Source organism: Channa argus, chromosome 4 (assembly GCF_033026475.1).
Source record: "Channa argus isolate prfri chromosome 4, Channa argus male v1.0, whole genome shotgun sequence".
NCBI classification, from domain to species: Eukaryota; Metazoa; Chordata; class Actinopteri; order Anabantiformes; family Channidae; genus Channa; species Channa argus.
Window position 1 is genome coordinate 1090001 of NC_090200.1, and position 24580 is coordinate 1114580.

The 24580-nt window shown below is 40.4% G+C and overlaps 4 protein-coding genes across 9 annotated transcripts in view; 3 read left to right on the forward strand and 1 right to left on the reverse strand.

Moving 5' to 3' along the window:
• LOC137125533 (uncharacterized) overlaps nt 1-24580 on the reverse strand; it is a 223963-nt gene that overhangs the window by 184609 nt on the left and 14774 nt on the right. The gene's annotated exons all lie outside the window — the stretch shown is intronic.
• Nucleotides 1-24580, forward strand: part of LOC137125538 (uncharacterized) — a 119326-nt gene that overhangs the window by 76218 nt on the left and 18528 nt on the right. The window lies entirely within an intron of this gene.
• LOC137125566 (butyrophilin-like protein 2) lies at nt 4677-8729 on the forward strand. Its single transcript, XM_067501225.1, has 4 exons — nt 4677-4834; nt 6555-6598; nt 6915-7226; nt 8323-8729. The coding sequence occupies exons 1-4, from the start codon at nt 4818-4820 to the stop codon at nt 8439-8441; spliced, it is 492 nt and encodes a 163-aa protein (XP_067357326.1). The 5' UTR covers nt 4677-4817; the 3' UTR covers nt 8442-8729.
• On the forward strand, nt 18903-24391 carry LOC137125563 (CD276 antigen homolog). The gene is made up of 4 exons (XM_067501218.1): nt 18903-19070; nt 20543-20586; nt 23310-23633; nt 23973-24391. Exons 1-4 carry the CDS (start codon nt 19054-19056, stop codon nt 24107-24109), a joined length of 522 nt encoding a protein of 173 aa, XP_067357319.1. The 5' UTR covers nt 18903-19053; the 3' UTR covers nt 24110-24391.

The window sequence follows — 24580 nt, forward strand, 5'->3', positions numbered from 1 at the left end:
GTTTGCAGCATCAACCACATGAGCATGAAAACAGCTTATTTCACCTTCAGATGCTCACACATATAAAGACATGTGGGATTCAGGCTCAAGTTCAATGTGAGAAAGTCAGCGTCTACTGGACAAACAGTGTCCCAGTGTTTACCAGCCAGGGCCAGAACATTAAAGATGGACTTTTAAACTGGGTTCAATTCAATATTTTACACAGTAACCACTAATCAGCATGTGGAACCAGTTCTGAGATTTTCTCCAAATCCATTAAGTATAGAAACACTCAGTTTCCCTTTGCTGTGCCACTGCAGATTAGAGCTGATGAATCAGCTCCAGGATCTGGTTCCATCAAACTCACTAACTCTGGGCTTTGATGCTGAAGTGCCTCCTGTCTGATGCTGAGCTGGTGTCTCATCGTGCTCCTCAGGAGGAATCGCTGCTCCTCAGAGGAAATGTCCACAGATCTGATCTGATCTGGATCTTTTGTCTGTCTGCATGTAGACACATGTTTCATTCCCTCTTCTCTCTGCTGCTGTTGGTTCATGTACAATAACACTGCTGATGGACTGTGATACATAGTTTCATCTGCAGGAATTTTCCTCCGTTGGTCCTGTGGAGACATGTTGTGGTTTTTCCACATACAGTAAATGATTCCCCTGAGATGGTAGTGAAGGATCCTGAGGCCTCAGACAGATAAAGGACTGGAGTTTAAACTTTACCTTGTTACCTTGAGTGAACCAACTCATTTTAATATGAATCAGAATATGAGAGGGGACAGGTCCTAAAAACCCATAAATAAACAGCTGTTTGGAAAAATGCATTAGAAAGAGTTAAATCTGTTTTTATTGAATTTCTTTTGGAGGAAAAACATGATTGAATTTGACTTTGTGTTTTGGAAAAAGAGGAAAGTGACTTTTTCTGCCACAAATGGAAAATCTGTTGTTGTTTTTGTTTTGTTGTTGTTTTGATGAGATAATATTCAAATTCAGAACAAGATGGAGGCCAACATGCAGAAACATATTTCTAGAAATTAAAGGATGTTTTACAGAAGGTGAAGGTGAGAAATAACTGAAGTTTTCCTGACCTGTACAAAGACGGAAATTTCTCCATCATCCTGAAGAAAGTGCAGCAGTTGGACAATGGTGTCTATGAGTGTCATGTCCCAGTGGTGGACGTGGAGCAGAGAGTTCAGCTGAGTGTCTTAGGTTAGTTTTAAGAGAACTTTAGGAATCACAGTGTTTATACTGAGCCCATCAGCTTCTGAATTGACTTTTCATTTTTGTTTTGGATGAATTGACTTTTATTTAAACCCTGACACCTGCTGCACTCGATTGGTTTCACTCACTTCAACATCAACTACATCACATGGTCATCATGAATGTCAGTGTACACTGACCATCCACCACATTAAAAGCATACTGTTAGCAATGATGATCATTTAATGTGACAAAGCATCTGACATGTAACATTTGGAGGGTTTAAGACCACAGTGTTTTCAAATCTGCTCTGACTTTGGTACATTTGTAATAATAATGTTCTTACTCAAGTTTAACAGGCCTAAAATGTCCCTGTGTTTGTTCAGATGCACTAAGTAAAGAGTCTGAATTGTCCTCAGATGATGAGTGATGTCACCGGTCCCATTACAGTTGTCGCTCGTTACGTGTTGCGACACTTGGAGTCGACACACGGCGGTTCGTCGGACATTGCCGAGCTGTGCCGAGCGCGCTGACACGGGCCAAACAAAACGGGCTCCGTGGGTCTGTGTGGTGTCAACGTTCCTGCGAAGTTACAAATCTCTGCAACATGTTTGTGACACGAGATTCTACCGTTGATACTTTTTACTCCTGCTCTTACTAGTACTACTACTTCTACCCCACTGAATACTGCTATTTCTCAGCTGCCTTTATTTTCACAGTTAGTAAAACAAATACTGCTTCTTGTATCAGTACTACTGTTACTACCACCACTGAAACTCACTGTGTTTACTACCGTTGTAATACTGGTGTTGCTGGAATGGTTTGTATAAAAAGACATGCAGCTACAGGAAATGTCTTTGCTTTGAGCTCTGTTTTTGTTACTGGTGTCATAATATCTCTCCTCTAAAATGTTAATCTTTCATCCAGTTTTCTCACATCATTGTGCAGAAGAATCACACATATTATAAAGCACAGTACTTTACTAGTGTTCTCTAAGTTCAGGGTCCAAGTGTGAACATTTGTATCAAGACAAAATGATATCAGTGACCCAAAAACATCAAATAACATGAAATATATGTTCTATTCACACAGACACTCCCAGTGCTTCTGTTTGATCACTTTGTGCTGATCCTGACTTTGTGTCTGTGATAGATTTAGTCAGACTTTACATACAACAATCAAGGTGTGAAGTAGGATGTGAAGAACTTGTCTCAGTGTGAAGACGGAGCAGCATCAGGTCAGAGCTGTGCTGGTTTAGAGTCTCTCTAGTTTCTGATACTGAACCTGATCATGGATCTGCTTTGGATGATCCTGCTGGTGTTTCTGGTCTGTGCAGAGGCCCAGAATCTGACAGGGGTCAAAGTGGAGCTGGGTCAGAACGTCACTCTGAACTGTTCATGGAACAATTCAGACATGTACTGGTACATGGAGATCCACAGTCAGGTTCCTGGATTCATCAGTCGCTCTTTCAGTAATGATCCTTCTGGTTCCCAGTACTACGTTTCTACTTTTACACCCAAATAATCAGCCTTTGGAAACAGTCTCCTGATCCCCAACCTAACATCAGAGAACTGCAGACTGTACTTCTGTGCTAAGAGACTAAATGACAACATTCATTTAGGACTTAGTTTGTAACATCAGAAAACTCAGCTCCCATGAAGTAAAAGTACAAAAGCAGCAGAGCAGGTACTTATGTAATGATACCACAGTTTGTCCCACATCACAGAATTCCCATCGTGTTTCAGTGTTCTGCCTGTAAACTCTTCCAACTTCTGTCCTCTGTCCTGCAGTTATGGGACATGTGTCTGAACTTAGTGTGGCCACAGTCTTTGGCCTGCAAACACATAGGGCATGTGGAGAAAGATGTTCTTTAAGGTGCACTGCAAAACTAAATATGGGATAAACAGTGTTATCAGAACCCACCATTCTAACTGCTGCGTTCAAAGGCCGGATTGGTTCGACATCAGTCGACTCAGTGCAAACCTCTTGTTTTAATTGGCCACGAAGTGGTTTCACATTTGATGTCAGTGGGGCAAAAGTAAGACATCAACTCCTTTAACAGCTCATTCTCACTCCCCAGGAGTAAAATATGATGCTTTTGTGTTAAACGCTGACACAAGATGGCGCACAAAAACATTCATTCTGTCTGGAACTTCTGCTACTACTGCTACTGCTACTACTGCTACTACTGCTATTATTACTACTACTACTGCTACTTCTACTACTACTACTACTGCTACTACTACTCCAGCAAACAGTGGTCAGGGAGAAGTGTACAGCTGGGGACAGAGATTTAGTTCAGTTAATATAATGAAGTTTACAGTAAAAACACACAGAGGAGAAAACAGTTGAGAACATTTCTACTGAGGTTTGACTGAGCTGCTTGGTTAAAGATTAACATGTGTCTGTGAACTGTGAGCTGCTGCAAGATGCACTGAAAAAAGTGAAACTTGGTTGGTTTGCAGCATCAACCACATGAGCATGAAAACAGCTTATTTCACCTTCAGATGCTCACACATATAAAGACATGTGGGATTCAGGCTCAAGTTCAATGTGAGAAAGTCAGCGTCTACTGGACAAACAGTGTCCCAGTGTTTACCAGCCAGGGCCAGAACATTAAAGATGGACTTTTAAACTGGGTTCAATTCAATATTTTACACAGTAACCACTAATCAGCATGTGGAACCAGTTCTGAGATTTTCTCCAAATCCATTAAGTATAGAAACACTCAGTTTCCCTTTGCTGTGCCACTGCAGATTAGAGCTGATGAATCAGCTCCAGGATCTGGTTCCATCAAACTCACTAACTCTGGGCTTTGATGCTGAAGTGCCTCCTGTTTGATGCTGAGCTGGTGTCTCATCGTGCTCCTCAGGAGGAATCGCTGCTCCTCAGAGGAAATGTCCACAGATCTGATCTGATCTGGATCTTTTGTCTGTCTGCATGTAGACACATGTTTCATTCCCTCTTCTCTCTGCTGCTGTTGGTTCATGTACAATAACACTGTTGATGGACTGTGATACATAGTTTCATCTGCGGGAATTTTCCTCCGTTGGTCCTGTGCAGACATGTTGTGGTTTTTCCACATACAGTAAATGATTCCCCTGAGATGGTAGTGAAGGATCCTGAGGCCTCAGAGAGATAAAGGACTGGAGTTTAAACTTTACCTTGTTCTCTAGTTTGACTGAGTGAACTCATTTTAATATGAATCAGAATATGAGAGGGGACAGGTCCTGAAAAAACATAAATAATGCATGAGAGAGTCAAATCTTTTCTTATTGAATTTCTTTTGGAGGAAAAACATGTTTGAATTTGTCTTTGTATTTTGGAAAAAGAGGAAAGTGACTTTTTCTGCCACAAATGGAAAATATGTTGTTGTTTTTGTTTTGATGAGATAATATTCAAATTCAGAATAAGATGCAACATGCAGAAACATATTTCTAGAAATTAAAGGATGTTTTATAAGAAATAAGCTTCTGCTTTAATGCGTATGACGTAGATGTGACGTACGGGGAAAAGCAGCCTGCGTACGTTACGTTCTAACGTGTGGACGTTGTAGCTAATGTCAGAGAACTGAAAATAATTGTTAAAAACTAAGTTTTTGACTTTTAACCCTGTGGAGGAAACTGAATCATCATGAGCGACTTAATGAGGTTTGTTAACGGGAGGAGGGACAATGTCCAGGGTGGGACTCCTGTTGACGGAAAGAGACATTCAGCTAACAGCTAACGGACATTTGTGTAGCTATTGTTGAACTTCCTCAACCTACAGAAAGTCACTTTACTTGGTTTAATTAATGTTAGCTGAGTTTAAGCAGCTGCATCAGACTGGAACTGAGCTCACACCTGATTCTAACACCTGATATACACGGAATGAGCCATTTCACAATAAAATGAAGCACAGTCTGATTCCTGAGGAGGAAGTAACATGTAAACGGAAGCAGTTTGCTTCATTTAGGATTAGAATGATCCAAAGGCCCAAACGTCCTCTGCTGGGATCATTGTAATAATCAAGCTGTTTCCAAAAGGGAAGAATTAGTTAGAAAAGTGTCAAAACTAAAAACTATCAGAGTCTCCACTGACAGCTGATGTGTCCTCAAACCTGGCTGTGGTTTCTGTTTGTCTCCATGTTAGAGACGTCTGTCTAAAACCCAGGACAGTTCAGTTCTGACTCAGCTTCCACTGAGAGAACAGTTGTCGTGACAAGACCTAAACCACATTCAGGCCTCAGTGTTTCTCAGGAGCCACATCTCTTTTTTCACTAACATGAAGCCACAGGTTGTACAGGAGGAGCAGGAAGTTAAATGTGAAAACACAACAAGGAGCAGACAGATGTTAATGTTTGATTCTAAAGTTCATGTCAGTAAGTGTGAACAGTATTTAAATTCCTGCCAACAGGCCACATGTGAACTACTGTATGATCATGTTCTGAAGGTCAGTTTGAGGTGGTGTCAAATATTAATGCACACAGCAGCTGAATGTTGACTTTGTTGGCTGCAGAAGCTGAAACAGAAAGGAAATGTTTAATGATCATTGTTCAAGTCTAATGCAAAGGTGACGTGATGAATGAAACGGTTATGTTCTAACTGTGGTTCTCTGAGGGAAGAGTCTTTCTCCAATCGTTCCATATTCCATATGTTCCAATGACGTCCTGAGCTCAGGCAACATCTGGGAAGAATCAACTGTTTCCGTGTCTCTGCAGCAGTTTCCTCACTTGATGTGTTTTGCCAGTTTTGCAATAATGAGACAGGGGGAGGGGAAGATGGCTGCTGCAGCTGGATGTTTCTTACTCTTACAGACCAAATAGCGTTTCATCGTGGTGTGTGACTGGCAGCCTGCCAACCAACACACTGCAAAAATGCTTTTCTCTGTTTTCTATTTCATGCTGTGTGATGGTTTTCTGGAAGCAGAGCTTTGATGTGGCCTTCAGCTGGCAGCTGGACATGGATGGAATATGTAACAGTGCAGAGGGTCTTGAGCTGTAGAGAACAAAAGTGAAAGGGAGCAGTAACACATTTTTAAAACACTAATACTGAACAGTTTGACTTTACAAATAGGCAAAGTGCTGTTAGTTCACCTGAACATAAAAACTTCTACTTCTGCAGAAAAGGATGATTCATGTGTGATGAGCTGCAGACAAACATTTTTACAAATCTGCTTTTAGTTTTACGACAACAAACATCTGTAACATCAGCTGCATTTGACCAATCATCTCTGTATAAAGTGATTTAGTGAAGGATTTGTTTAAATCAGAGCATCACAATCATTCAGAGATCATATCAAGTTCTACTGATTGTTTTTTACCTGAGTATAGTTTCATGACGTTGATCATGTGTTGAATTATTCACTAACTTGTTTTTTTTCTCCTCCACAGATTCTCAGTGAGCTACATTTTTGTGAGTTTCTCTTTGACTGCAGGTAAGTTTCTCTGTGTTCTGCAGCTTTAGGTGCTGAGATTCCCACATTTCTTGAAGACACCTGAGTAGTTTTGCTGAGAATCGACTGAAATGTACCATTTACATTTCGTCATTTGGCAGATGCTTTTATTCAGAGTGACTCACAGGTGAGGGACAAAGCAGCAGAGAATCCAAGTCAGGAAGAAGACGTTAAACACATTAAAACAGTCCTTGTTGTTCTACAGTCAAACCTTTTAGTTCAGTCTGCAGCTAAGCATCAATATTTGTATTTGTCTGATTTATTTCAAGTGGAAGAAAACATTTGTCTTCTCTCTCAGTGAGCTGCCAGGATCAAGTAACGTGCTATATAAGAGAGGACGTCCTGCTGCCCTGCATGTCCACAGGAGCAGACCTTGCTGTCTTCTGGAGGGACAAAAATGACGACAACATATTGACCATAAAACAAAGTAAACCAGATTATTCATCCCAGCATGAGAAGTTTAAAGGTCGAGTGGAAAGTTTCCCTGATCAGTACAAGAAGGGAAACTTCTCCATCCTCCTGAAGAAGGTCCAGCAGTCAGACAGTGGATCTTATTACTGCCGTGTCCCTAAAATGAAGTTTGAGCAGCGAGTCCAGGTCACTGTCACAGGTGAGTTGTGTGTAAAGTGAACATAAAGTGTCACACCCACATATTCATACTGAGTCCATCATGTTATGAGTATGATAAGTGAGGATACACAAGCTCGTCCTTAACGGAAGCCCACACGTCATTTTATTGGAAACCTTTTGTGGATTGGATGCTGCAGCTGATCAGATCTGACACAACACCAGCACAGTTTATGACACAAGTATGTTAAAAACAGCACTTTGTTACATTCCCAGGCTTTCAACTTGATTTCAGATTCACAGTCACATCTAAAGTCGTGGATCTGTGTTCATCTAGTTGATCTGTCATCTGTTTTCTGTTGTCATGGACACAGTGGGTGTAGTGATTTCAAATACAACAAACCCAAAGTTGCTATGAGGCTGATGATCGGCCGTGTTTGTCCCATGTGCTAGAAAAAAGGAATTTAATCAAAGCTTCAATCAGATTGATAATTAAATAAATGTATCCTAGCAGGTAACCAGGTGTATATGAATCCTACTTGGCCCATTGTTCCTGCTTCCCATGAAACAAAATTCTCCATGTAACAATTGATAACAAAGGATAAATAACAACAAATACATTTCAAATTAATTGTAAATATTGACTCCTACAGTTGCTTCAGCAATAATCAGATTTGAACAATAACCAAGATATAATAAAAACACAATAAAAACCCATTTAGATGCATATAATCAGCATTTTAAAATGATATCACTCATTTGCAGCATCTGGTCAGTGAAGAACAGACAAAATACAGAATGAAGACTTTGAAATTTCCACATGTGAAACCGTTTTTTAAACACAGGCAGATAGGAAAGAACAAAATCCTGCTCTGTGCTCATAATAATACAAACTATCCTCTGTCATCAGAAACATGCCACTTTAGATGATGCTTCAGAGGAATTTCCTTGTCAGAGGACATGATTTGAGTGTTTGGGTTGTTTTCAGACAACTTATCAGCTCAGTCTCCAAGTTTTACAGGATGTTGTCAGGTGTTTTCCCACTTTTTGTTTCCCTGGGTTTGTTCAGATACAGTAACTAGAGTCTGAATTGTCCTCAGATGACGTGTTAAAGCTGTTTTCTCTTGTTCATGTTGCAGGTGAACGTGCTGCAACAAGTCCTGCTCCTGGATCATCAGCTCATATCACTGGAGTAACACTGAACTCCCTCCATCTGACTCTGATCTCTGTTATTCTGTTCAACTGCTGTTCAACTTAAAACTGTCTGACAGCTCTGACATTGATCACACATGAACCCTACATTTATCTGTGTCATGATCTGGACTTCAGTTGCACCTTCTGCCCAGGACTTTTATTTTGTAGCCCCGTTTACCTGCTTCCTGCCTCATGTTAATTAATCAGCCTGATTGTTCTCACCTGTTCCCTGGTTTACCTGACGTGTGTATTTGGATTCCTGATTCTTGTTTTTTGAACTCTGTCATGGCAAAAATGAAAATATCTGGTCTTAGACACCTCAAGTGTAATTAATAAAGAAGCTTCAACATCAGGGCGTCTTTTAGGGTTTTATTAACTTGCAAGAGAGAAGAACATCGACAGAGCTTCAGTTCTCCATCCTATGCAGTTCTAAGCTTCATACATCACACATAGATTTAGAACCTTCTGTTGCTGGGCAGAACATTCTCAAACACTTCAAGACAAAACACTTATATATGAGACAAAGTTTAAACAACATACAATCTTTTAAACATTCTTCAAAAGTACACTGAGTACAAGTTGCTATTATAACTAGGTAAAATGCTAAGAATTAAATTTTATCATCATTTAATCAGACTTGATTTTCCATCACAATTCCCTCTTTTTGATGACATTTTAATCACAAGACAAACAACAGAAGTCATCAGATGCACAAATTCATAAAGATTCAATATACAGGTACTGTTTTTGTGTGACAGACATCACTGGGGTACAGAGCTAAGCACAGATTACAAAGTATAGAGCAAATTTACACATCTGTGTACAGGTCAACATCAGGTTATAAGAGGAACTAAATTCTTTGCAGATGTTATATCACTGAGTCCCATCTGATGAGTCATAGCATAATCAGACCTCTTACTCATGGGATGAGTCTTTTACTGCTGTGTGGTTGTGTGCATCATTTGGAAAGGTCTGTTCCACCTCCTAGAAATCCTTCAGTTGGAATAGAAAGAATGTCCTTCACCTGCTAATGTATGTGAAACAAAGAAGAAGACAACGTCTGGCAATTTTGCAACATATCATTTTCTCAAATTTGGAGATTTCCCAAACAATTTTGTTCATTAAAACAACCGGAGAAACTTCAGTCCAAGGAGACTTTCTTCTTCGTACCAATTTTGTTTTGAGTACATGTCAGTCATAACAACATAATATCTCTTCTCTCAATTGGCCATCAACTCAATGAAATCAAATGGTTGATCAGATGGAAGATGTGCTCTCATTCAGGTAAAAATTTAATTCAGGTAAAAAACAGTCCACATAGTCCGTATACAGAATGAGAAAAATACATCATCCAATTCAGCAACCAAGAAGTTATTTGGTTGTGGATTTAATACTTCCAGAGCTTTTTTTACTGCTCGCAAATCCTGAGCAAATCTCCACTTTCCACTATCAATATCACACATCTTTATCAGTAAATATTCACAAGATACAAATACGGCTGCTTTTCTTTAGCAATTCAAAAACCGATGTAATTCCATCAGTGGCTTTTTGTTTTAGAGCTTAATGTTTTTCATTTACAGGTTATCACAGGTCACATTAAGATCACTGTGATGTCAGGGTGTATTAATATGTGACCTACTCTATAAAAAGGCATCTTCAAGCCCTTTTACTGGGAAATATTCAAATCTGAGTTGATTCACACAGGAAAGAATCACTAGCTCATCTGATCCTAACCCTCTGCTCTCTGCTTGCACCTTTTTCACCAGGTGTTGTTGCCACTATTTCTGATAAGGAAAAAGTGTGTGTGTTTTCTGCTCAGGCACAAACATGAAAACAGAACTAAAATCCTTCCTGTAGGCAGCTACACACTGAACACATCACAGCTGGTTCAACCTCAAGTTGCTACCAACCATGTACAGAAGAACACTTTTGACAAAATAGCCTGAATTTTCCCACCTGTCTTATTCTTATTTAGCTAATGAAAATATGGGGAACAGCATTTGGAAAATCATTGATTCACTCATTCAGAGAGACAGCACATAAGTGATCAAACCAATTAAACACTTCACTGAATTCAGTCTTTGTTCATAAGGAACATCAGGGCCATGTGAAACATGTGCTGTACAATGTAAATCACTTTCTGACATGAACAAGACAGACAGACGGCTGCAGCTTCCATTCATACACATATAACAGAGAATCAGGGCCATAATTCATCATGGTGTGTTTTTACATTTTTGAATTATGGAACATTTGCATTACTTCTGATGTAGACATCAGATAGATCCACAACTTAATCATTAGATATGTCAAATTTATGGGGCATAATTCTGACAACATGAATGCATGTTTAAAAAGATCGATCATGAGAATTAGCAGAAGACAATGACTGAGCCAAATACTCTTTTTGTGCTTTTCCAGAAACACCAACATGTACACTGCTCATTTTGCAACGTTTAATACTGAACTAATTGTTCCACTGCCTACCAAAAAAAAAAATCACCTCTTTATCTTCCACTTTCTGAGTGTGTTCAGGACATTGACTCTCTCCCTCAGCATTTAAACTCTGGTGTAAATTTAGCTTTGATCTTAAACACATTGCTCAGTCAAATCCACATTTATTCCAGCATGTTCAAGCTTTATCAAGCAGTTTTCATTGCATTTGTCTGGCAAATTATCAGTGCAGGTCTGAGCAAGAATGTCTTCATTGCAGTTTGCAAATCTGTGTGTGTGTGTGTGTGTGTGTGTGTGTGTGTGTGTGTGTGTGTGTGTGTGTGTGTGTGTGTGTCAGTGTGCATCACCTCCCTTCTTTAGGTCATTCATCAGCAACTGTCCCCGGGACACCAGTTTTTCCTCCTCCCGTCAGTTTGCCACTGGCGATGACTTTTCAGGACAATCTCTGGGTCTGTGTCCTCCTCAATCCCAGAGGGACAGTCCTTTGCACAATGTCCCCTTTTCCCACATGTGTGGCATCTATCTGCAGCTACTGAACATCAGCTACATCCAACTCCTCGTCCTCTGTCTCTCCATCGTCCACTGTCCTGTATCGTTTTCCTCCATGACCTCTGTCATATGAAGACATCTTCATCCTGTATCACAGACTGTCTGGGCCTGACACTTCAACCATGTTTTTTTTATTTTTCTCTTCCATCTTTCCCCTCCTGAGCTGATATCAGGTTGGTGACAAGAATGCAGAAAGGGAGGAAGATGAGGATGAGGACGGAGATGTGGTGGAGTCAGGTGGTGGTTGTTGTTGCACTCGTTGTTCATTGTGTCCTTGCGGTGGTGGTTGTGTCAGCACTGACGGGTAGGAGTCCAAGCCAGCGTCCAGTTTCAGTGCTGTGATCTGTGGACAGAGAAGAAACACTGGGAGAATAAGGTGGTGAAGCATCATCTGTTCTGTGTGGTGCAGTTGTCATAAGAGATTTGTTTCCCCTCCGTCGTCTTCTTTCCCTAAACTCTACTTCATTTTCTTTGTTCACATATTTAACATTATGTAAGTTACACATCTGTTTGTCTTGTTAGTCTTTAGTTTGTTTTCTTGATTTAACTAATTTTGTTTGCTTATTTTATTAAAGCAACCTCCTTGAGAAAAGCCAAAGTCCTAAATCCATATTTTCAAACATTTAAGACTTTTGTCACCATACTTGGTTTTCATAATCTCAACAATCGGACCCTACGAGGTCCAAGCCCCCGTCCGTGCCCGGCCTTCAACGCAGACGTCTCTATGAGGGTGAGGGTATCTTTTTAAAGCTCCCAATACACCAGCTTTATTTGTTTGGCCCCTTCGTCCAACTTGGCTGTTTCCCTTTATACTCAACTAGCTAGGAGCCATTAGCCCACTCGGGCTATCGATCAATGTCACTTATCCTCCCCAATCGACTAGGAGTCGTCCGATTCTAACAGACTATTCAACCAAGTTTGGCAACTTGAGCTCAACAAAATTAGATTAGAAACTTCTTTAAAACTCACCTGGTATCTATGCTGACCAGTTTTAATTGAATCTGGCGTCAGTCACCATAGGAGCCGCTGTGTTCAGTTCTTCTCTACACTGATTCTTTCAGTGGAGGTTGAGACTGGACTTTGTTTTCTGTTCCAGGGTTCATGCAAAGCACTGTTCACTCTGGCTCCTCCGGTGATCAGTCACAGATCCTAATGTTAATTTGGGTTTAGTAGTTTTTGTTTCTCATGGGTGTCCTGCTGTCAGGACCGATCTTCAGTTGTTGAGTTTTTTTAAATAAACCTGGTTATCAGTTTACTTCTCTCACTGTTTCTTCACTTGGGTCTGTCCTTATACAAAATTGTGACAATGTGGCCATTAATGATATGAATGAATGATGAAATATATACATATTAATAAAAGCAGTTGGGATTTTTTTTTTTTTTGGTATTTATGTGTTATTGCTGACCTAACAAATACATAAGAAAACATTTACATTCACAGGGAAGATTCTCTTTTATTCAGCTTTGCTGAGCAGGTGTGGACGAGGATGGAAACAACAAATATTCAGTGACAGTGATAAAATAGATGTTAGAGTCAAATAAAATAAAATGATTTTGGTGCAAACATTTGTATCCATCTTTACAAGTTATGAAATAACTGTAATTCCTGATGAAGGAATATTTGTACCTGACAAATGTGAAATAAATATTATGTTTCATCAACATCTTTTTTTGCCTTTTTTGTAATATCCCATATTTTACGTATCGACTGAGACACCAACGGTTCCACATTTGAGAGAAGAACCTGAGCTTAGTTTATGTTCTGTTTACAGAGTCTATTATCCTACACATACATCTGTACATGAGATTCCACTACACAGCAGGTTGACACACTAACAGAAATGTGACGTGGCTCCTTGAGCAGCAGCCTCATCCCATCGTTAGACGCCACGTTTGTGCACACAGTCAGTCAAAAGCTTTGATAAATCCTCCACAGAAACAGTAAAAAGAAGGGGACATAAAATACGTCCTTGTCTAACTGTGTTGCATCCACTGAAGGGAGCAGACACAGAGTTACCTCATCTCACGTCATTGTGAAAATGTGAGATATCTGTGTTTAAAACCAAACTGATGGTCAAAGCTCAGGACAAACTTTTCCATCATGAACTGGACTTCAGTTCTACTTCCTGTCCCAGACTTTTATTTTGTAGCCCCTTTTTCCCGCTTCCTGTTCCTAATCCTTTCCTCCAGCTTTACCTTTCGTTATCTCGCTTTATTGTTTGCACCTGTTCCCCTCACTATTTAGGTCCAGCTTTCCCCACAGGTCCCTGTCAGATCCTTCTGTGCTGTATATACTAATACTGTCATACAATGAGCACAACTCATTTAATATCTCTACGTTTTTATGTTGTGCACCTTGTTACTGAGTTGCTGCACAGCTTCAAGCCAGAGACTCTCATTCTTCTGCATGAGGGGAGTTTTGCAGCTTTATTGTTTGTTTGAACATGTGGAGAGTTGTGTAACCGTGTGTGTTCTCAGTGTCTTTAGTCTAAGTTACATTTGCTTTGTCAAACCAAAGTAATTGTAGCTGTAAAGAAGTGAGCTGTGTGTTTGTCTGTTGTCACTACAGATTCCTGTAGTGTGTCTCTTCAGTGAGCGTCAGTCTCCTGCTGCTGTGTAATCAGTCATCAGACGCTGTGTCAGGATGATTGTGTGGTTTGTTCAGACACTGAAGTGGTGACACGAGTTTCCTCAGACTGATTCTGTTCATGTGAACACTTTTATTTCTCTCATCTTGTGTGACCACACACAGACATGTAACACTGCAGCTTCTCTCCCAGCAGCTCAGTTACCTCGTTAACAAACCACCTGTGTTAAAGTCACGTTGAACCTAAAAGGCTCCTGCAGCCTGGTGCTTTAAGGTCTTTTTATGCAGAAGGTGCTGTTAGTTTTCAGCAGTAATCTGTCTCCCTCTGTCAGAGTCAAAGAGGCCTGAAAAACAGACATCGATAGGAACTTGAAAAGCCTTTTAGGCCTCACAATACAAGTGTGACTGACAGAAGCTAAGGAACAAGAGTATTAAAACCCTTGTTCTTTGCTTGTCCTTCAACTGCATGGAGACACTGTGTCGCTCACTGAGACCAGCAGAAGAAATCCCAGACTCCACCTGACCTGGTGAGACTGTCATGGGCAGTTAGGCCATCAGGCCTGGAGATGAGTCCAATACAGAGAAGGGAAGCAGATAATCACATCATGCTTCAACCAGAGACTTTGAACAACAACTTCTTAAAAACTTGTTGGCTTCAAATGCTGAGGAGGTTTGATGCAGAATGATATTTAAGACACAACAAGAATAGACATTTGTGACTGATTCTTCTAGTGATTTTATCATTTTGAACACTTGTATTGTTTGCTGTTGGCTTTTGCATCTATTAAATAAAGTGCAACGTCTTCCGTTAAAGTAAAAGCTTCCTTGCTTTAAGTTTACTTTGATAAGGTTCCTTCAAAGTGTCTGTAGCTTCCTCGTGGATGGAATAGAGTCAGGTTCACTAGATGAAGGCTCTGGTCACTTTAATCCAGACCCTGAAATGAAGGTCTCCTGAGTGCTAAAAGTTTTCTTACAGCTTAAAAATATTCCAGTTCTAGTTTCAGGTGTATGTAGGTGCTGGTGAAGAGGCAGCAGGGAAACACTGGGATGAAGGTAGTGAACAGCTGGATGAATTCCTTCACCGCCTAAATAGAAACTTGTTCTGTTTAACCTCAGGCAGCTGCTATGAGCCAAGGTAACGTGAGGGCTGACCTGGACTCCTGTCCTGGAGAGACAGGCTACCAAACAAGTGAAACGGGAACAAGAGCTGCAACGATTTGTCATGTGATTAACTGTCAGTTTACAACAAAATCCATCTGAATGTACTTCTCATAGAGATGTCGACACCAAAGGCTGCACTTCCTAATAAAAAAGAGAAGAGAAACAAAAAAGAAAAAAAAACTTTTCTTTGTTTTTCCAAACAGAGATAAACCACCAGATGTGAGTTTAGTCTTTTAAATGAAAGTGACAGATTCATATTTATCTTCTTTAAACTTCTACACAAACTCTCTCACCTCTGCAACCTGCTGATCCCTCTCATGGTTCACTGAGCTCATCCTGCTGCTGGTTTACAGCTGTAATCATACGCGTCACAAAAGAGGATTTAGTTCAGTTAATATAATGAAGTTTACAGTAAAAACACACAGAGGAGAAAACAGTTGAGAACATTTCTACTGAGGTTTTACTGAGCTGCTTGGTTAAAGATTAACATGTGTCTGTGAACTGTGAGCTGCTGCAAGATGCACTGAAAAAAGTGAAACTTGGTTGGTTTGCAGCATCAACCACATGAGCATGAAAACAGCTTATTCACCTTCAGATGCTCACACATATAAAGACATGTGGGATTCAGGCTCAAGTTCAATGTGAGAAAGTCAACGTCTACTGGACAAACAGTGTCCCAGTGTTTACCAGCCAGGGCCAGAACATTAAAGATGGACTTTAAAACTGGGTTCAATTCAATATTTTACACAGTAACCACTAATCAGCATGTGGAACCAGTTCTGAGATTTTCTCCAAATCCATTAAGTATAGAAACACTCAGTTTCCCTTTGCTGTGCCACTGCAGATTAGAGCTGATGAATCAGCTCCAGGATCTGGTTCCATCAAACTCACTAACTCTGGGCTTTGATGCTGAAGTGCCTCCTGTTTGATGCTGAGCTGGTGTCTCATCGTGCTCCTCAGGAGGAATCGCTGCTCCTCACAGGAAATGAAACGCTTGGGGAGACTCCATCAGATCAGCTGTTTGAGAGTTTACACATCTGATCTGAACTAGACTCATTCATTCATATCTCTGTGCTCTTTATTATGTAAAGTGCCTTGAGATGCTTTATAAATAAATTGGAATTGAATTCATATCAACACCACAGTCAGTACTGGTGATATACATGATTTTCTTCAGTGCAGTACTACTTGAAGTAACAATCTGCAGCCTGTTGAACAACTTTAGTATTTAGTACTTGAATCTGTGTAAAGACTGTAAAGATGTACTTTTACTCTTTTTAGCCAAGTACTTGTACTTTTACTTGAATACGGACTTTGTATTATTCTGATGTAAATTACCAACATCTGATCATTATGTTTGTAAAAACCATAACTACTAAAAGCTGTGACAGTGTAGTTGTATGGAAACAGGATTTTTTTGGAGACAGAGTTGAGTAAACTGTGTTGCTGTAGTTTGTCCACAGATCTGATCTGATCTGGATCTTTTCTCTGTCTGCATGTAGACACATGTTTCATTCCCTCTTCTCTCTGCTGCTGTTGGTTCATGTACAATAACACTGTTGATGGACTGTGATACATAGTTTCATCTGCAGGAATTTTCCTCCGTTGGTCCCGTGGAGACATGTTGTGGTTTTTCCACATACAGTAAATTGATCATAACATTTTATTACAGAGACTGGAACATGAAATTGGAATTACAGGAACTGCACTAGGTTGGTTTAAATCTTATCTGTCTGATAGATTTCAATTTGTTCATGTTAATGATGAATCCTCCATGCACACAAAGGTTAGCTATGGAGTTCCACAAGGCTCTGTGTTAGGACCAATACTTTTTACTTTATATATGTCTCCTTTAGGCAACATTATTAGAAAACACTCCATAAATTTCCACTGTTATGCTGATGATACCCAGCTATATTTATCTATGGAACCAGATGAAAATAATCAGTTAATAAAGCTTCAAGCCTACAAGACATAAAGGCCTGGATGTCCCACAATTTTTTACTTTTAAACTCAGACAAAACTGAAGTCATAGTATTTGGGCCCAAAAATTTCAGAGATATGATGTCCAACCATATTGTTACACTAGATGGCATAAGTCTGGCCTCCAGTACTACTGCAAGGAACCTTGGAGTTATTTTTGACCAAGATTTGTTCTTTACCTCACATATAAAACAAATCTCTAGAACAGCCTACTTCCACCTACGGAACATTGCCAAAATTAGGAGCATCCTGTCTCAAAGTGATGCCGAAAAACTGGTCCATGCATTTGTTACCTCTAGGTTGGACTACTGTAATTCCCTACTTTCAGGATGCCCCAGTAACTAAAGAGCCTGCAATTAATCCAAAATGCTGCAGCAAGAGTGCTGACTGGAACTAGCAAGAGAGATCATATTTCACCTTCACTAGCTTCTCTCCATTGGCTTCCCATTAAATCTAGAATAGAATTTAAAACCCTGCTTCTTACATATAAAGCTCTGAATGGTCAGGCTCCATCATATATAGAAGATCTCATAGCACCATATCATCCCAGTAGACCACTTCGCTCTCAGAATGCAGATCTACTTGTGGTTCCCAGAATTTCCAAAAGTAGAATGGGAGGTAGAGCCTTTAGCTATCAAGCTCCTCTCCTGTGGAACCAGCTTCCAGTTCAGATTCGGGAAGCAGACACCCTCTCTACTTTTAAGTCTAAGCTTAAAACCTTACTTTTTAATAAAGCATATAGTTAGTTATAGTTATGCTGCCATAGGCTTAGACTGCTGGGGGACCCACCCCCCAATGCACTGAGCTCCTTTCCTCCTCTTGACCATCTCTCCTCTCCTCTCACCCCGCAATTGTCACCACTGTATGTCATTAACTCTGTGTGTTCTCTCCCGTAGTTGTCTTTGTCCTCCTCTGTCCCTCTCTCTCTGTCCCTTTCTGCAGGTGTTCCCTGGCTTTGAAGCTGTGTGTCTACCAGCGTGCAGCTACTGGTCCTACCAACCTTCCCAATGTTTTGTTGTTGCTTTTTGTTGCTCTGTTCTTTTCTCTCTCCCCTTTCCACTCACCCCAACCGGTCGAGGCAGATGGTCGTCCACCCTGAGCCTGGTTCTGCTGGAGGTTTCTTCCGTTAAAGGGAGTTTTTCCTCTCCACTGTTGCCTATGGCTTGCTCCAGGAGGAATTGTTGGGTTCTCTTTATATATCTTTATAATCTTGACTTTATTCTGTAAAGTGCCCTGAGATGACTTTGTTGTGAATTTGCGCTATATAAATAAAGTTGAATTGAATTGAATTGAATTAAATGATTCCCCTGAGATGGTAGTTAAAGATCCTGAGGCCTCAGAGACATAAAGGACTGGAGATTAAACTTTACCTTGTTCTCTAGTTTGAATGAGTGAACCACCTCATTTTAATATGAATCAGAATATGAGAGGGGACAGGTCCTAAAAAAACATAAATAAACAGCTGTTTGGAAAAATGCATTAGAAAGAGTTAAATCTGTTCTTATTGAATTTATTTTGGAGGAAAAACTTGTTAGAATTTGACTTTGTGTTTTGGAAAAAGAGGAAAGTGACTTTTTCTGCCACAAATGGAGAATCGGTTGTTGTTTTTGTTTTGTTGTTGTTTTGATGAGATAATGTTCAAATTCAGAACAAGATGGAGGCCAACATGCAGAAACATATTTCTAGAATTTAAAGGATGTTTTACAGAAGGTGAAGGTGAGAAATAACTGATTGTCCTAAAGTTAAAAAGGAAAAATAAAATGGAGGACACAAAATAAGCTTCTGCTTTAATGCGTATGACGTAGATGTGACGTACGGGGAAAAGCAGCCTGCGTACGTTACGTTCTAACATGTGGAAGTTGTAGCTAATGTCAGAAAACTGAAAATAATTGTTAAAAGCTAAGTTTTTGACTTTTAACCCTGTGGAGGAAACTGAATCATCATGAGCGACTTAATGAGGTTTGTTAACGGGAGGAGGGACAATGTCCAGGGTGGGACTCCTGTTGACGGAAAGAGACATTCAGCTAACAGCTAACGGACATTTGTGTAGCTATTGTTGAACTTCCTAAACCTACAGAAAGTCACTTTACTTGGTTTAATTAATGTTAGCTGAGTTTAAGCAGCTGCATCAGACTGGAACTGAGCTCACACCTGATTCTAACACCTGATATACACGGAATGAGCCATTTCACAATAAAATGAAGCACAGTCTGATTCCTGAGGAGGAAGTAACATGTAAACTGAAGCAGTTTGCTTCATTTAGCATTAGAATGATCCAAAGGCCCAAACGTCCTCTGCTGGGATCATTGTAATAATCAAGCTGTTTCCAAAAGGGAAGAATTAGTTAGAAAAGTGTCAAAACTAAAAACTATCAGAGTCTCCACTGACAGCTGATGTGTCCTCAAACCTGGGTGTGGTTTCTGTTTGTCTCCATGTTAGAGACGTCTGTCTAAAACCCAGGACAGTTCAGTTCTGACTCAGCTTCCACTGAGAGAACAGTTGTCGTGACAAGACCTAAACCACATTCAGGCCTCAGTGTTTCTCAGGAGCCACATCTCTTTTTTCACTAACATGAAGCCACAGGTTGTACAGGAGGAGCAGGAAGTTAAATGTGAAAACACAACAAGGAGCAGACAGATGTTAATGTTTGATTCTAAAGTTCATGTCAGTAAGTGTGAACAGTATTTAAATTCCTGCCAACAGGCCACATGTGAACTACTGTATGATCATGTTCTGAAGGTCAGTTTGAGGTGGTGTCAAATATTAATGCACACAGCAGCTGAATGTTGACTTTGTTGGCTGCAGAAGCTGAAACAGAAAGGAAATTGTTCAAGTCTAATGCAAAGGTGACGTGATGAATGAAACGGTTATGTTCTAACTGTGGTTCTCTGAGGGAAGAGTCTTTCTCCAATCGTTCCATATTCCATATGTTCCAATGACGTCCTGAGGTGATTTTCTCTGTTTTCTATTTCATGCTGTGTGATGGTTTTCTGGAAGCAGAGCTTTGATGTGGCCTTCAGCTGGCAGCTGGACATGGATGGAATATGTAACAGTGCAGAGAGTCTTGAGCTGTAGAGAACAAAAGTGAAAGGGAGCAGTAACACATTTTTAAAACACTAATACTGAACAGTTTGACTTTACAAATAGGCAAAGTGCAGTTAGTTCACCTGAACATAAAAACTTCTACTTCTGCAGAAAAGGATGATTCCTGTGTGATGAGCTGCAGACAAACATTTTTACAAATCTGCTTTTAGTTTTATGACAACAAACATCTGTAACATCAGCTGCATTTGACCAATCATCACTGTCCAGACTGCTTTTTGTGAGCGAACTATTTAAATAAAGATCATATCAAGTTCTATTGATTATTATTTTTTACCTTTGTATTGTTTCATGACATGCATCAGTTGTTTATTTTTTCTCCTCCACAGATTCTCAGTAATCTACATTTTGGTGGTTTTCACTCTGACTGCAGGTAAGTTTCTCTAAGTTCTGCAACTTTTCTTTAGACATTTAGTGAAATCAGCCAAGAATTAAGATTGAAACAAATTTATTAACCACAGAGGGAAAATCGATTGCCTTCATTACAGCTGGTCTCTACTCCCAAAGACACAAAAGAACCAGACATTAACATGAGGCTTACAATAAGCAGCAGTGGCATGTAGTGCAATAAATGGATGATGATGATGGTCGATTAATATATATGAATTCCCATTAAACTCTTTTTTAATTTTCAATTAATAAAAGAATTAATTTGCTAAAAACAAAAAAGTAGATGTATCAATGATTTATACACTATATTGCCAAAAGTATTCGCTCACCCATCCAAATAAATGAATTCAGGTGCACAAAGCAAGGTCCATAAAGACATGGATGAGTGAGTTTGGTGTGGAAGAACTTGACTGGGCTGCACAGAGTCCTGACCTCAACCTGATAAAACACCTTTGGGATGAATTAGAGCAAAGACTGCGATCACTGTGTATTATGTATTTCATAAACACACTTCCCAGAATAGTTGAAGCTGTTGTAGCTGCAAAGGGCTGACGTCATATTAAACCCTATGGATTAAGAATGGGATGTCACTAAAGTTCATATGGGTCTAAAGGCAGGTGAGCAAATACTTTTGGCAATATAATGTATCTCAAAATTGCAGCTAATCTTCTTCTCTTAAAACAAACAAATACCTTCCTGACTTCTTACCTTATGACAGCTGGAATAGGCTCCAGCCCCCTGTGACCCTAAACAGGGAAAGCGGTTAGAGATTTATACAGCAGTTTATTTGACAGGAAACCTTTTCCACCTGCCTGGTGCCAGTACTGAAAGTGGCCCCAGTGTCCTCAGCAACTTCAGACCTGTGGTTCTAACCTCCCCACATCATGAAGGTGTTGGAAAGAGGTGAAGAGGGTGAAATCAAAGAGCATGCTCATTGAAACCCTCATGGTTACCTGGATCTTGGACTACCTCACTGACCGACCCCAGTAAGTCCATCTGCAGAACTGTGTGTCTGACACTGTGACCTGCAGCAAAGGTCCTCCCCAAGGGACGGTTCTATCTCCCTTTCTCTTTCCCCTGTAAACCTCTGACTTCAGGTAGAAGTCCGAGTCCTGCCACCTTCAGAAGTTTTCTGATGTATCCAGGGTGGAGATATCGTGGAGTATCGATAAGTGTTGGACAGTTTTTTTTTACTGATGTGAGCAAAATCCTCTCCAGCTCAACATCATTTAAACAAAGGAAGTGGTGGTGGACTTTATGAAGTCCGGAACTCCCGTCAGTCCTCTCTTCATATGCCGATGTTTTCTGAGTCTGTGGTACCAGCTCCATCTTCTATGCTGTGGCAGCAATATGAAGGTGGCAGACAGTAACAGACTGGACAAACTAATGAAGAAAGCTGGTTCTGTTCTGGGGGAGGAGCTGGACCCTTTGCATGTTGTGGCTGAGAGGAGAATGTTGTCCAAACTCCTCTCAATCCTGGAAGAGTGCTCCACAGAACACCACAGGAGATCCTTTCTCCCAGTGGCCAATAAAGTGTTCAACTCATCCTCCTTCAGTAAAAAGGAGGAGGACTGACAGGTCTAAATGGACAAACTATTATTTACTTTATTTTATTTTAAGGTCAATTATATTATATTATTATATTTCTTATCTTTCTTATTTAGTTCTTTCTTTGGCCATTTCTGCACACTGGGAGCTGATTGTCCTTTGGTTTTGTGGACAGAGCCATCATTATTGTGTAGGGTCTTATGTTTTCAGGTTGTGTGTCCTCTTCTTTTCAACTTGATATTTCAGAAACATCTGTCAGGGGCGGCTAAAGCTCAGTTGGTAAAGGCAGTTGCTTACGGACCACAGGGTGAGTGGTTCGATCCCCGGCCCTGGCTATATGTCGAAGTGTCCCTGGGCAAGACCCTGAACCCCTAACAGCTCATTCCCCCTCCCCAGCGATGCAGTGCCGGTCCAAGCCCGGTAGAAATTGGGGAGGGTTGCGTCAGGAAGGGCATCCGGTGTAAAAACTGTGCCAAATCAACATGCGGACAATGATCCGCTGTGGCGACCCCGAACTCACGGGATAAGCCGAAAGGAGAGTAGATTTCAGAAACATCTGTCAAATTTCCCCAATCAATGGTCACAATGAGGTAACAAACTAGGCCTGAAAACAAATCCAGAGTATTAGTATTAGTGTTAACAACCTCCTTTGTGATGTAAAACATACAGGTCCAGTCCTTTATTTGATCTGTCACAGACTAAATTAGTATCCTCCTAATGACTATGTAGAGTAGAAGTTAAACGTGTTACTTAGCTGGGAGCTACCAGAGGGACTGAATTCTGTTTGCTAGTATTTTTAACAATTTTAGGAAACTGAAGTTAGTTGCTGGACCAATCCCTCTCATTCAGCGAGCATTTTAATGTCAGGGCTGAGTCACACACCTCGGGGGACATTTTGGCACAAATGTCCACTCAGACTAATGCATGAACTGATTCAGAATTTGAGTGTGGACAGACATGCGAGTAAAGTGAAACTTCATTTTGCAGTTGAGTCAGATTGTCCACAGGTACATTAGGCATAAACCGTGTGAATCCCCCCGTCTACACGTGGATTTACACTGTGACAGCTGAACACAATAGCTCATATTTCATCTGTCCAGTCTGCAGCTCAGCAATTATGTTTTGGATTTAGATCTGATGGTTTGTGTTTCCTCACAGTGAGCTGCCAGCATCAAGTCATCTCGTCTTTTACTGGAGGAAATGTCCTGCTGCCCTGTGTCTATGAAAGGAGAGATTCTTCATCTAATAAAGTCAATGTCTTCTGGAGGGACAAATATGATGATCATGTATTGGACATAATACAAAATGAAGCTGACAGGCAATTCCAGCACCAGAACTTCATAGATCGAGTGGAAGGTTTCCCTGATCAGTACAAGAAGGGAAACTTCTCCATCATCCTGAAGGACCTGCGTCAGTCAGACAGTGGGGTCTATGAGTGCTTTGTGGAGGACGTAAAGCAGAGTGTCCAGCTCACTGTCTCAGGTGAGTTTAAAGTGACAGTGAGGAGGAATCGCACTGACATGTTCATGCTGAGTCCATCATGTTAAAAATGGTCTGTTTTCATCTTCATTGTGGATGAGTTGGGACAGTTTATGTCTTTTTACCTCTAAACTGTCCTCTGTTGTTCAGTGTCTCAGTGCTGTCACACTGGCACCTGCTGGACATTGATTGAACTTTCTCAGTGCATTTTCTGACTTTCATCTGGCTTCTCATTTCCTACTACTAGGCACAAATGTCCCTGTGTTTGCTCAGATGCACTAAGTAAAGAGTCTGAATTGTCTTCAGATGATGAGCTGAACCTGTTTTCTGTTCATGTTGCAGGTGAACGTGCTGCAGCAGCAACAAGTCCTGCTCCTGGATCATCAGCTCATATCACTGCAGTAACACTGAACTCGCTGCATCTGCTCCTTCTGTCTGTGTTACTTTGTTCTGTAATTCAGACACTAGTTACTCTTTAAATAAAAAGTTCTGTTCTAAAACTGAGACTGGAGTTTGCCAGAACCTAATTGATAAAACCACAATCTTTTTGGCAGAAGGTACTGTGGACAGATGAGACAAAAGTAGAGCTTTTGGTCAGGACATCATGGCACTGCTTAGAGAAATATTAACCAAATATTAAGTTATGGATACCAATCATTTTGTCCAGTGCATTTTTGGATTCTTTCTGGAATTGTATGAGATTTGACTTTTCTTCTCTATGTTGTTCCACAAACAATAAACATTTAAAATAATGAACAATTTTCTGGGAGAAGGGTTGAATTTTTGGACAGAATTGCAAGTGTGACGATATGTTTGGCTGTGACTGTATGTGCAGCTTGTCTCCAAATACACTATTTTGGATTCACTTGGTTTGGTTAAATGCAGCAGTTTCCTCCCCCAAAATAAAAAGACTCAGAGTGACTTTCCCCCACAGTTCTTTTCCCGAAAAA

Excerpts from the sequence above, each read along its gene's own strand:
- LOC137125563 (XM_067501218.1), top strand. Across the intron at positions 20,587-23,309 it reads GGTTTTCACTCTGACTGCAG|TGAGCTGCCAGCATCAAGTC; the intron begins GTAAGTTTCTCT and ends GTTTCCTCACAG. Across the intron at positions 23,634-23,972 it reads TGTCCAGCTCACTGTCTCAG|GTGAACGTGCTGCAGCAGCA; the intron begins GTGAGTTTAAAG and ends TTCATGTTGCAG.
- LOC137125566 (XM_067501225.1), top strand. Across the intron at positions 6,599-6,914 it reads GAGTTTCTCTTTGACTGCAG|TGAGCTGCCAGGATCAAGTA; the intron begins GTAAGTTTCTCT and ends CTTCTCTCTCAG. Across the intron at positions 7,227-8,322 it reads AGTCCAGGTCACTGTCACAG|GTGAACGTGCTGCAACAAGT; the intron begins GTGAGTTGTGTG and ends TTCATGTTGCAG.